Raw genomic sequence first — 13,768 nt, 5'->3', positions numbered from 1 at the left:
CTCTCTTTCTAACCTCACACTGGCCATTGCTTGCCTCTCATTCTTCAGTCTGCTCAAATCAGCCTCTTCTCTGTTTCTCACACAAACTCCCTTCCCACCATTTTTTATATCTATGCCTTGGCTCTGACTGTGCCCCATTCCTGGAATGTACTTCTTTATTTCTACCTTAATAGTGTTCCTCTTTTCCTTCAAGACAATTCTTATGCACCTTATCCTGCATGAATCTGGTTTCTGATCCCTCCCAACTGTTAATGTGGTTCCCAAACTGCCTTTTATTTAACTACTTTATACATAATGGGATTTACTAACTTTATACTTAGACTGTATATGTTATGTATAACTATTAAAATGTAAGCTTGTGAGCAGGGATTATATCCTCTCTTCCTAGCACATATATACAGAGAGAGGGGGAGAGGGAGGATAGAGATTTAATAATAACTTTGAAACCAAACACACAGCTGAACCTCACCACTAGTAAACCACAGTGCCAACAAATAGTGAGTCAGCTATTTAGCACACTCACTGGAAAATGACTTCAGTTCCCTGTAGAGTATTTGTTATGGTAACTTGGGGTCTAAAAAGAGAAAGATTGAATTGTAACACTAGAGCGGTAATGCAGAATGCATGAATTATAAATGAACATGAGTTAGGACTTTTGCCACTCTCCAAATTCTCAGACTTTTCTTCTTCTTCTAGCAATTGATGGGCTCTTCTCTGTGTTGGTAGCGATTAAGATTCTATACAGTGGTAACACAAAATGGAAGCGAGGCACAAGGTACTCCCTGCAACACTCATGCCACATGACACATTGAATGCATCATTTGCAGAAATAGAACTTGTATCCATCTATAGAATTGTGCTCTTCTCTATGGATTAGTGGCAAGACCACTAATTCTCAAAATCAGACTCACCATCACCACCTGCGCAGACTATTTGAGACATTCTTGCTTTTAAGTCACTAGGAACTGATGTTTCAAGCCATACAGTTAGCCATATTTAATGCATAGGCTATATCCTGCCCAGCTTTGGGCAGAGCTGTTTGTTGTCATTTATACCATTTGAAAGTCCAGGCACAGAATTTATGGTCATTATCCAAATCATTGAATGAATAATTATAATAAGCTCCACCAAAGTTCCTAAGCACTAAGGAGTAACTTCTAGAATAATAAACTTAGTCCCTCATACAAAAGAGCAGAAGGGCACCAGCTCACTATTGTCAGCATAGAGAATTGTCCAGAGGTCATCAAGGTTCTCTTAACTGTGATTCTTTGGATTTGCACAATTTTTCATGAAAATGAACATCACTTCACTCCATAAGGAAACATTCCTCTTTAACTTTGCCTTGTGGCTATATGACTATTATCAGATTATCTCCATTATATAACATGAGGCAGTCTGACATGGTAGATATAGGATTAGCTTATGAGTCAGGAAGTCTTGGGTTAAAGGTCTTACCTTTGAAACACTACGTTCACTGCTTGACTCTGGGCATGATATAACTGCCTGTCTTTAATAATTTTTTATTGATGTCTTCTGTATATTGCCTGAATTTCTCCTATTTTTCCCCTCCCCTCGCCCAGAGAGCCAAGGAGTTTTGTAAGGGGTAAAAATTATGGTTGGATTGAATATTTGAGAGCTGGTCACCAGGGATTTAATTACTAAATCCCAATGAATTTCTCAAGTCAGAATGGCGTTTATGGTAGTTTATTTACAAATAGAGGGAAGAAATTAAGGAAATGAGAGAGAGAGAGAGAGAGAGAGAGAGAGAGAGAGAGAGAGAGAGAGAGAGAGAGAGAGAGAGAGAGAGAGAGAGAGAGAGAGAGAGAGAGAGAGAGAGAGAGAGAGAGAAACAGAGACAGATAGTCAGACAGAGAGAGAGACAGACAGAGAGACAGAGACAGACAGACAGACAGACAGACAGACAGACAGACTCCAACCTGGTCTGAACCAGGCAGGAATTCAGAGGCCCCAGCAAGGGGGGAGGACCAGAGGATTACATTTCACATGACTTCCAGCCATGAGGCCTCCTCCAAGATGATAGCCCTTTCCAGAGGCTCATGTCTCCAGAAAACCAAAGAAAAGGAGTCCCAAGATGATGGAACTCTCCAGAGGCTAGTGCCTCCAGAAAAAAAAGACAAGGAAAGGGACATGACAATCCAAAGGGAAGCAGTCTGAGATCTCAAGCCCAAGCTCCTCCATAGTCAAGTTCCAAGGTAAAAGACCTCCTCACAGAAAGTGACCGTGAAATTTAAAGACAGCTCTTTGTTTCACTTCCTGTGCCTTACATATACCAATGATGGCTCAAACTTGACTTTGGCCTGCCCATGAGGCAGTCAGTTGTTTCTGATTTGTTACTTGCCAGCACACGTGAGTAATAGACCTTCCTGCCCCACACTTCATCCTTAAGTGGGGGTGTATACATTCCTGGTGGCTAAAATTCTAAAGAATAAGTACGGTGGAGTTAATATCAATTTCACAATCCCCCTGATGACGATTGGGAAACTAGTCACCCCAATTGATCACTTAACATACTCATCTTGTACCTCTAAAATCTTCTAACTACAGTTGCATACAAAATTTCACCTTCTAAGAGGAAACTACAATAGTTAGAGATAGAAGGGAAATAGAAGAGAGAAAAAGCAAAAACAATGTTTTGCTAGGCACATTGACAAAAACCAATTAGGGAGCAGTCCCCTTTGGCATAAGAGTGTACATTCAAAATAAATGTTCAATCAACTTTCAGTTCAATCAGCCACACCCTAAAGTTCATTCTGGATCTTCTTGATGTAGTGTAAGTTTTGTAGACATCTTTCTGCAAATAGTTCATTCGCTGGATTTTAGGAGATAGCAAGCTTCTTTCCTTGAAGATTTTTTTTCTTGAACAAAATTTTAAATCTTGGTTTTTGTGAAAATACAATCCCCCTGAAGAGGATGTTGAGAAACACCCAGTTCAGCTCAGGATGCATGGTTGAGTTATAGAGTATATGAGTCAATTATCAAAAGAGAAAAAACCAAAAACGTAAAAGAAAAACAAATGGAAGAAAAGGTAAACTTTTGGGGAGAAAGAAAAAATTCAAAATCAGAATTTAAATATTAAAAAAATCTATGTACATGAAATTTTGAGTAAATTCATACTAGGCCATTGTATTTTGGGTTCAATTTAATAAATTTCTAACAGGCCCTTGTATTAGGGTCCAAATAAAGTAATTTCTATCCCACAAGTCTGTAGGATAAAATGCAGTAATATTTCACATACCCATTTGCAACCTAGACTACAGGAAGTTGCCATACTATAAGAGAAAAAAAAAAGGACTAGGCTTTTGTGTGATAGGGAAGTGTCATTCCCTGGTCTGATTTTTACCTTCACTCTCAAGGATAGGGGGAGGAGGCAGGATGATAGCCAAATTTCGATACTTGTCTGTGAATATTTCACAGAGTGTGGATACAAGGTGTCCTGCGTCTTAACATATGTCAAGTGCCACAACCTCCAGTCTCACACTAGGTACAAGTCCTTTCAGATTGCCTTAGAGTCCATCAATCCTACCTGGATTGGTTTTCTCCTTTTTGACCTTGTGCTCCTTGGCACTGTGCAGATTTTCATCAATCCCATTGGGATTTATTGGTCTCCTTGACCTTGTGCTTCTTGGCACTGTATAATGGCTCTTTTGTTCCCTTCTAGAATCACACACAATCATTAATCACAGTCCCATAACATTTATTAATAAATGGCAGGTTTTCATAGTCTAAAGCTTTTGAGTATGCATTAATATTACAGCAAATATATATTTTAACTTATATTACTATAGAATAAAAAAATTAATATTGATCATAAGTACTTTAAGTATAAAAAAATAAGAAAAGGGGAAAAATCAATTATTCTAATCAAAATAAAAGCAATAATAAAATAAAAATTCAGTAATTCAAAATGTTCCCCAAAACAGTATCCACTTATGGACTATTGTCTCCAATGCATGTGGCAGGATATAGTCAATCAGTTTCAATAGAAGATGCTCTCTTTACATATGAGCAATGAATCCAAGAGTCTTTCTCTCCAATTTTTGTAGATGTGGAGTGGTTAGCAATATTTAGAAAGGCCCTTCCCAGGAAGGCTGAGTTGCTCCAGTGCGCTAGAAGTTCTTTATATACACCTTGTCTCCTGGGTTCAGGTCATGAAGTGAAAAATCTAGTGGTCTTGCTTGTACTGCAGCTCCAGATTCATGGAGTTCAAAGTTTGTGCTCTAATTTCTGTATATAGGAAGCAATAGAAGTATCTCCCCCTAATAGTGATGTATATGCAGGAGAAAAAGGCTTAGCCTGTATAGGTGGATGTCCAAAAAGCATCTCAAACAGTGAAATGTGTAGATCTCCCTTGGACCTGCTTCTAAGATACAGTAGGGCCAGAGGGAGAATCTCAGGCCATTTAAAATGTGTCCCCCCAGTGCATAATTTGCCAATCATAGTTTTAAATTCTCTGTTCATTCTTTCAACTTGGCCTGTGCTCTGGGGATGATATGGTACATGGAATTTGGGAATTACCCGCAAACAAGAAAATATCTGAGAGGAGGGGGCATCTGGGTAGCTCAGTGGATTGAGAGCCAGACCCAGAGATGGGAGGTCCTGGGTTCAAATGTGGCCTCGGACGCTTCCCAGCCATGTGACCCTGGGCAAGTCACTTGACCCCCATTACCTAGCATTTACCACTCTTCTGCCTTGGAACCAATACACAGTATTGATTCCAAGATGGAAGGTAAGGGTTTAAAAAAAAAAGAATATATCTGAGATAAAACAAAATCAGTAAAATGACTTCCCCTGACTGAATCAATACGTGCTGTCAGGCCAAAGTGAGGAATAATCAGTCTCTTTTAAAAGCACCTTAGCAATAAAAGCTACTGTGGCTGGGGCAGTAGGAAATGCTTCCGGCCATCTGGTCAGTTGATCTACTATGACTAGACAAAATTTATATTGTCCAGCCTTTGGCATTGTTAAGAAGTCTATCTGCAGGTGCTCAAAAGATGTATAAGCCAGAGGACACCCACCAAAAGCCTTGCCATGAAAGGCATGTTGGTTATATGCTGGCAGGTAGAGCAGGCTGTACACACTTTAGAAGCTATAGAAGTTATACTGGGGGATATCCATACTCTTTTAACAGAGTCCACGATGCCCTGGGTACCAAAGTGACCATTTTTATGAATAGATTGGCAAATTTGGTGATAAAAACTTCTAGGGAGCAGGGGTTTTCCTTCATATGACACTCATACTCCATTAATCTGTTTTGCTTTAAATTTTTGCTTCCATTTTTCCATTTCCTTTTCATTATAGGAAAGTGATAAATTTAAGGCATCAGGGGTTGTTAATGTTAAAATTAATTCAGGCCTTCTATGGCCGCTAGCTTTACAGCGTTATCTGCCCAGTCATTTCCCCTGGAGAAAGGGTCAGTGCCATCTATATGGGCAGAGCAATGAACTTGCTGGTGAGCAGAAAAGACTTCATTAATAATTTCTGCATTAGCTATAGATTTTCCAGCTGAGGTTAAAAATCCTCTCTGGAGCCATAGCATCCCAACTGAGTGACAAATGCCAAAAGCATATCTAGAATCTGTATAAATTGTTGCCTTTTTATCCTTGGCAATTATACAGGCATGTTTCAGGGCTATAAATTCTGCACCTTGAGCACTTATATTTGAGGGCAGTGAAGCTGACCACTCAGTAGCTAATTCTATGACTACAGCAGCTCCAGTGTAGCATATGCCATCCCTCATTTAAAAAAAGAACCATCAGTCAATAAGACTAAATCTGGGTTGTCTAAGGGAATGTCTTAAGATTATCTTGAGGCTTTTCAGCCATGAGCACTAGCGTTTCACAACTGTGTAACAGTTCTCTTGAAATTGATAAATCTGGAAGCAAGGTGACAGAGTTAAGAGTTGTATAGCGATTTAAAGTGATATTTTCATTGTTTAACAAGGTTATTTCATACCTTGTGATTTGCTAATCAGAAAATGCCTGTGTTCTATGCCTTAGCAACAATGCTTCTACTTTATGTGGACACATAATTGGTTTTTGTTTGTTTGTTTGTTTGTTTCCAACATAAATACTATTATTTCTTCTATTCCTAGCATGACTACATACTTTACAATAGTAGACTTGTGCTCAGCCTTCTTTTCTATACCTATACATGAGGATTCCAGGCATATCTTTGCTTTCACCTAGAAGGTCTCCCAGTGGACATGGGTTTGTTTGCCCCAGGAGTACCTGGAAAGCCCCAGACTTTTTTTGTTTGTTTGTTTTTTTTAACCCTTACCTTCCATCTTGGAGTCAATACCGTGTATTGGTTCCAAGGCAGAGGAGAGTGGTAAGGGCTAGGCAGTGCGGGGTTAAGTGTCTGAGGCCAAATTTGAACCTAGGATCTTCCATCTCTAGGCCTGACTCTCAATCCACTGAACTACCCAGCTGCTCCCCATAATTATTAATGGGCATCTCAATACTAGTTCAATAGTTCTTGTTACTATTAAAGCTGTGGCAGTTAGTCTTCTAAGGCATGGTGGTGCTCCGGGAGCTGAGAAGGTCCCAAAGTTTGAGTTAAAACACCTGATGCTACCCCTCTCCACTCATGTACATACAAAGTAAATGGCTTGTTGTAATCTGGGATGCAACTGTACTATCTCAAGAATGTTTGATGGACAGGCTACTCAGGAGGGGGAGGGGATAAAACTTCCTTGACACATGATCCTGGGCAAGTCACTTGATCCACATTGCCTAGCCCTTACCACACTTCTGCCTTGGAGCCAATACACAGTATTGACTCCAAGACAGAAGGCAAGGAGTTAAAAAAAAAACCAATCTGGGGCTTTCCAGGTACTCCTGGGGCAAATGAAACCCATGTCCATCCACTGGGAGCCCTTCCAGGTGAAAGCAAAGATATGCCTGGAATCCTCATGTATAGGTATAGAAAAGAAGGCTGAGCACAAGTCCACTATTGTAAAGTATGTAGCTGTGCTAGGAATAGAAGAAATAATAGTATTTATGTTGGAAACTACAGGGTGTCTCTTTATAATATATTGTTCACAGCTCTCAAATCTTATACAAATCTAATGAGATGCTTGCCATCAAGTCCCAATTTTATTTTTTTAACAGGGAGGATGGGCATATTGTAGTTAAATTTACAGGGAATTAAGATGCCCTGGTCAATTAATGAATTCATTACCGGAGTTATGCCATCAATTGCCTCCTTTGAGAGAGGGTGCTGAGGAATGGAAGGAGGTAGGCTAGATTTAGTTTTAATCTATACAGGAACATCCCTTTTATCCCCAAATTACTATAATTTAAAAGTTGATTATGTTAAATGATCAAATTGGGGAGATTAGCTCCCCAAATCCATCATGGGGGGGGATGTATAATTGAAAATCTGTTACCCTAAAAAAGAACTACATTTCCTGGGAGCCCACTGACTTCCTGTTGTTACTTCCGATAGACAGGATATTAGGTGGGAACATGGGGAGAGTCCTGCCCTCTTTGGCATGATGACAGCGAGCATGATGGTGGTAAAGATGGGCATTTGAAAATGGCTTTTCAGCCATGGGCACATGGTCTTTATTTTGTATCCCTTTTATTTCTTTATTTCTAATAATCATTAATAAATCTCCTTAAAAATATAACATTTTTATTGATGATTAATTTTAATTTTTACAGTTTAAGTGTGATTTCACTTGTATGAAGTATTTAAATGAGAAAGGTATAGAATTAACAGCTCCAGAATAGAAAAAGGACTTAAGTCACTAATTTAATAGTTTCTGTAAAATTATCATTGAATTATAGAATATAGATACTGGAGAAGTCTTACCCATTATCTTGTTTTTGTTTCAATTTAGGTGTGATTCCTCACATCCACAAGTCTCTGATTGGAAAGAAGGGACAACAGAAAACTGCATAGTGTTGTTTTAACCAACCCTCTTCCTCCCTGTCATTGTACTGTAACTGGGACAGAAGAAATAATGGGGATATGTGGAATTTTTTAAAATAGTTAAATGGAAAAGCATAGACAATTGACTGTAGACATGATAAAACATTTGTATGTTCTTTAGATTCCAAGTTTGACAAAGTATCTTGTCATGTGGCAGCAATTTGTGTGTTGATTGGCTAGGTTTCTCCCATGTGTTTTATACAAAAATGGACTGATAAAACCATTTTTTACAAAATTGTCTCAACTGTTCTATTCATACTATGTTGACTTGATCATTTCTTTGATTGGGAGCTTTTGTTTATTTTTAACAATCACAAATGGACTCTACGATTTAAGATAGAAATTATTTATCTTTTATGAACATCAGGGCAATGGATGTAGAAATACTTTATGGCTTAGATCACTCTGAAGCTTCAAATGCTCTTATTGCAACTTCACTGAGTTTTTTTTTTAAACCCTTACTTTCTGTCTTAGAATCAATATCAAATATTAGTTCCAAGGCAGAAGAATGGAAGAGCTAGGCAATGGGGATGAAGTGATTTGATTTGCTCAGGGTCACTCAGGTAGGAAATGTAGGAGACCAGATTTGGATCCAGGACTTCCCATCTCTAGATCTAGTTCAGTATCCACTGACCTACCTAGCTGTCCCATCTTGACTGAATTTTGAATAAAGATAAGGATTTAGATATACATTAGGCAGTATCAGTTATAAAACTTGAGAACTGAACGATTTAAAGAATAGCTGAGCCACTCCCCTCATTTCACAGTTGAAAACATATTGAAACTCTTTAAATTTAAAGACATTAAATGAGGTCAATTAGCTAGTCATGGCAGAACACAGACTAGATTTAAGCCTTGGCTTCTTGTTTCATTTCTTAAACTGAGCTAGGTTCAGTTCTCACCTCAAATGTGAACTGTAACACATCAACCTCTAAGCATTGATGTCAACTTGAAATGGTAATAATAATGAAGAGGATGGTGCCTAACTCCTGGGGCAGTTTTGAGGCTCAAAATAGATGTGAAATTCTCTGTAGGCCTATAGTAGTATTTTAAGTTTCAACTTATTTCATGCACAATCTTTCTGCCTTCATTTGCCACATCATTGTACCATATCTATTTCTTCAAATTCCATCAAATATTCCTAGAAGGGTTAGGGGGAGAGGAGGTGGGGGGAAGAGAGAGGTTGTGTGAGTGTATTATCCTGTTTTTATACAAGGGACTGGTAAATAAGAATTCTTTAACTGTTCTTACCTTTAAAACCTGCTTCTATTTCCTTTGATCTGCCTTTCAAGTCAGTTGCAGAACACATTACATGCCTTCTCTTGAGGCATTTGTCATACTACAGCATCTCTGTATCCCAAGTATCCCTTTTTCTTTCTTTCTTTTTTTAAACCCTTACCTTCCGTCTTGGAGTCAATACTGTGTATTGGCTCCAAGGCAGAAGAGTGGTAAGGGCTAGGCAATGGGGGTCAAGTGACTTGCCCAAGGTCACACAGCTAGGAAGTGGCTGAGGCCAGATTTGAACCTAGGACCTCCCATCTCTAGGCCTGGTTCTCAATCCACTGAGCTACCCAGCTCCCCCCCCCCCAAGTCCCTTTTTCTGAAGCCATTTACTCAGTATGTTATGAAATCATTGACATTTTTCTTTAGTCACTCTTAAGACTAGACAGTGTCTCAAGTGACATTTGAATTTTGTTAGTGTAATTATTGTCTAATAATTTGTAAAAGGGAATCTTTTTTTCTCTTTTCAATTATTTTAGTTCTTTGGCAACTTAAAATAGTTGTTAAACAGATAGTCCAAAGCAGCAAATATTTATTAATCACTTCCTTAGAAGTACTGAGCTGAGGTGGAAGGAGAAATAGAAATTAAAACAACTTAAGCTGTCAAGCTTTCATGTTGCTGAAAGTTGGGACATGTTCACAGATAAGTAAGCACTGGGTAATTTGAGAAATGTAAACCAACAACTAGAAGAAACCAAGAAACCTTCACAGATAAAATGATGACCTAAAAGTAACCTCGAAGGGAACTAGGGATTCAAAGCCAAGTGAGGAAAGGACCATGTTCCACAGAGAGACACCCAGCCTATACAAAGGGGAAAGATTGGAGAAAAGCATTAGTCTATAGAGGTCTGACCAGTGGCCTCTCTGAGGACTCAGGGTCTCTGTGTCCAGTTGTGATGTCATGATCAGAATAAGGAGGAGGTGAGACACTGTGCATTCAACTCATGTATGCAGGTATCACACGCAGTACTCTGCCATAGTATAGTGGTTCATTTATTGTGTAGGTTTTTTGGCGCATACAATTCTCTGTGACATTCTACAATTTGATTGGATATTATCAAATCACCTAAACAACACTCTTGTGATGTTACCACAACAAAGAATTGTGATAATTTACTAGGTTTCTACAACACGCTGTGATATGATTAATGTGAATAAAGCCATTTGTAGGTTAGTACCCCTTGACCTGCTGAGAGGATCATTGTGCTTTTGGTCAGCTTTCACTATCCATCATAATTACTTGAGCAATGAACAACAAAACATCGTCATATCTAGGTGTGAGGACTTAAAGCAGACCAGTTTGGGGATTTTCATCAATTTACAAGTTCTATTTTTCTTGTGTTACTTTGCAGTGCCTAGCAATGCTGCTTGGCTTCTGTTTCAACAAATTCATTGGAGTGTGGTAACTGTAGGAAAAGATTCGTTAGAGTACTCAAGCTTTTGGCCAGTGTTTATTGTAGGGCCTTGGATGTCTTGTGCTTGAGAAAGGAGGGGTCATGGGCAGTAATCTTTAGGCTTTAATTGTGTAATTGCAATCTTTTCGGGGTAATAACCTAGGGGGCTTAAAATAGGGTATATATTTATCCTTTAAGTATTTCCTCTCATGTTTCTCCATTAGTGGGGAAAATTTGGGGAGATTTTGGGGATCAGCAGGGGGCCCTCATTCTGGGGTGTGCTTTGCAGACCTCCCTTCCTTGGACCATAACCTTATCAATGGGTTGGAGTACAATGGCCTCCGGCAGTAGTCCAGTTTGACTGAACCTTTAGAAGTGGTAAAAGGGAGTGGTTGGAGCACCAGAAATGGAGTTGGGAGGATCTGGGTTCAAATTTGGACTCAATTCCTTCCTAGCTGTGTGTCCCTGGGACCAGAATACTGTAGTGATTCTAAGAGAGGAGGTAAGTGTATGGGTTCCAAGGAGGAATAGCAAGGGCTTAGATAATGGAGGCTAGGGGCATATGACGTATACATAATGACACAAATATGAGGCAGTGTCTGAGGCCAGACCTGAACCCAGGTCCTCCCAACTGTGGGCCTCTTGCTCTATCAACTGTACTAGCTGCCTCTGCTCATCAATAATAGTCAAAAAGGAAAGAAAAAGTCACATTCCTGTCAAATTGTTCCATGATTTAAGACTGCTAACCACTGAATGAAGGACACATTGGATAGGGATTCAAATCTTGACCTGTTGCTCTTGTAACCTTGTGTGGGCCTCGATTTCCTCAAATAAAATGAAAAACTAGCAGAGCTCAAAGCACCATCTAGCCCTAAAGCTCTGACAGCCCCCAAGAAATTGGGCTCTCTCTTCCATTCCCTTTCTGCATTGATGTGGCATTTGGTTTCAGTCAGGATATGTGGATCAGATCAGTAACAGAATCGGGCTCACATCTTAGAGGTAAGCTTTATTGTGATTAATCTAAAGAAATGACTAGAAGACCAAGTTCCTCCGGCCTTCGAATACATGGAAATATCAGGCTTAAGACCAAACAAGGTGATGATGGTTTTTGTGTGTAAATTCCTTGGAGAAAGTCTGAAAAACATATACTTTTGGTTTCTAGTCATGGTGGAGGGATCAAATGTCCCTTGTGGTCACCCTGACAGAAGGACCCAGGTTCCTTTCAAGAGCTTGAATTTGGAAAGGAACTAATGCAAAGTACCTCATACCCAACCCAGAATCTCTACACTATGCTGGGCACCATGCTTAGCCTCTGCTTGGAGACTTCTAGGTGGGACAAAATTCCCTCATTAGTAGCAATATACAGTCTCTAGGTAAAGATGTCCTTTGTGTCCCCAGCATGCAGCACAGTGCTTGGCACCATGTAGGCATTTAATACTCTTGATTAGGAAGCTAAATGTTTCTGCCACTTCTCCGCAAAGGTGAATTTGACTCTTATTTTTTAAGAAGCAACTGCATATGTAATTCAATGAGCATTTATTAAGCACCCATGCACTATCAAGCGTTGAAACTGCTGACCACACATTTTGTTAGACAGTGGGGATACAATAACAAATTAAAACCATCTCCTCAGTGGATAAAGCACCAGCCTAGGATTGAGGACCTGGATTCAAATGTGATCTCAGATGTTTCCTAGCTGTGTGACCCTGGGCAAGTCACTTAATCCCATTTGCCTACCCCTTGCCCTTTAGAATTGTTGACACAGAAAGGAAAGGTTAAAAAATAATCTAACTTCAGTGAGCTTACTACTTAGGGTGGATGGGGGGGCATAATATAATGTATACAGATAAATGTAAAACATTTGCATGTTTTATACACAGTTAATGCAAACTTGGAGTCAGGAAGACTCCCTTCCCTGCATTCAAATCTGGCCTCAGACACTTAGCTGTGTGACCCTGAGCAAATCACTTCACCCTGTGTTGCCTCAGTTTCCTTATATATATAAAATGGGCTGGAGAAGGAAATGGCAAACCACTCGAGGATCTGTGTCAAGAAAACCCCAAATGGGCTCAGAGTCAGACATGACTGAAATGACTGAACAGCAAAAATTAGAAGAGAACGATGACTGCCAACTAACTTTCAGGGGCTTTCAACCTCCTGATTTCTGTTCAATGGGAGCATATAACATGAAACAATTTCCCCCCAGGGGAGGATACAACCAAAAAATGAGCATGTAGCCTCAGGCTGCATTGAGAACCACAGAAGACAGGAGGGAAGGGGGTGGTACTCGGACTCTATTCTGCTTTGGTCAGACCACATCTGGAGTGCTGGAGTCAGTCCTGGCTGCCATTTTCTGAGGGGTAATAATGGATGGCATCTTATGCAGAGGAGAGCATCCAGGAGAGCACAGGTCTTCAAGATCATGACCTAGGAAGACTGGATGAAGGAACAAGCAATGTTTAGCCTGGAGAAGAAAAGACACAGGGCTGTTAAGCAGAAAAGGCATAGATTTGATACAGAAGAAAAAACCCTGACTGAGACTAGGAGACCTGGGATCAGAGTACCAGCTTTATCAGTTACTGTGTGACCTTGGGCAAGTCACAAACTCTGGGTCTTAGTTTTGTCCACTGTAAAACAGGAGGGTTGGTCTAGCTGACCTCTGAGGCTGCTTTAAACTCTGGTTTTCATTCACTTAAGTGTAGGGTGATGAAATCCCTGTCTTTGAAGGATAGATATGCTTTTTTGGTCGATCAGTAGGTAATCGATAGGCTTTTGTTTAAAAAAAAACAAAAAACACTTTCCTCACATGACAAATAGAGGAAATTAGTGTCGTTATCCCTATTTTATAGAGAAGGAAATTAAGATCCAAAAGGTGAATTTTCTACCATCATTCAGTTAGAATTCTAAACCAGAATCTCCAGACTCCATCTAGTGTTCATTCTCCTTTATAACATATGCCTATATCTTTCTGCTCTAGCATAAAGGAGTAGCCAGTTGTGGGACTGGCAATGGCCCTGCCTCCTGCTCTCACAGCCCTCGAGGCTTGGCAAAATGCTTTTCCCATCACCTCTGAGGCAGCTGACACAAGTATCTCTGGGTTCATTTTACAAAAGAGGAAACAGACTCAAAAGAGTTAA

At 39.7% G+C, this 13,768-nt stretch overlaps 1 protein-coding gene across 1 annotated transcript in view; it reads left to right on the top strand.

The window, feature by feature from the left end:
* Positions 1 to 8,191, top strand: part of LOC100030264 (histone H2A.V) — a 30,025-nt gene extending 21,834 nt beyond the window's left edge. The window contains exon 5 of the mRNA XM_007475886.3: positions 7,865 to 8,191. Coding sequence (XP_007475948.1) covers positions 7,865 to 7,926 — 62 coding nt within the window. The 3' untranslated portion in view covers positions 7,927 to 8,191. The remainder of the gene's footprint in view (positions 1 to 7,864) is intronic.
* Positions 8,192 to 13,768: the final 5,577 nt, after the last annotated feature.

The sequence above is a fragment of the Monodelphis domestica genome, chromosome 1 (assembly GCF_027887165.1).
Source record: "Monodelphis domestica isolate mMonDom1 chromosome 1, mMonDom1.pri, whole genome shotgun sequence".
NCBI lineage: Eukaryota > Metazoa > Chordata > Mammalia > Didelphimorphia > Didelphidae > Monodelphis > Monodelphis domestica.
Note: the sequence above shows the minus strand (reverse complement) of the source record. Positions and strands in the feature narration are given on the sequence as shown.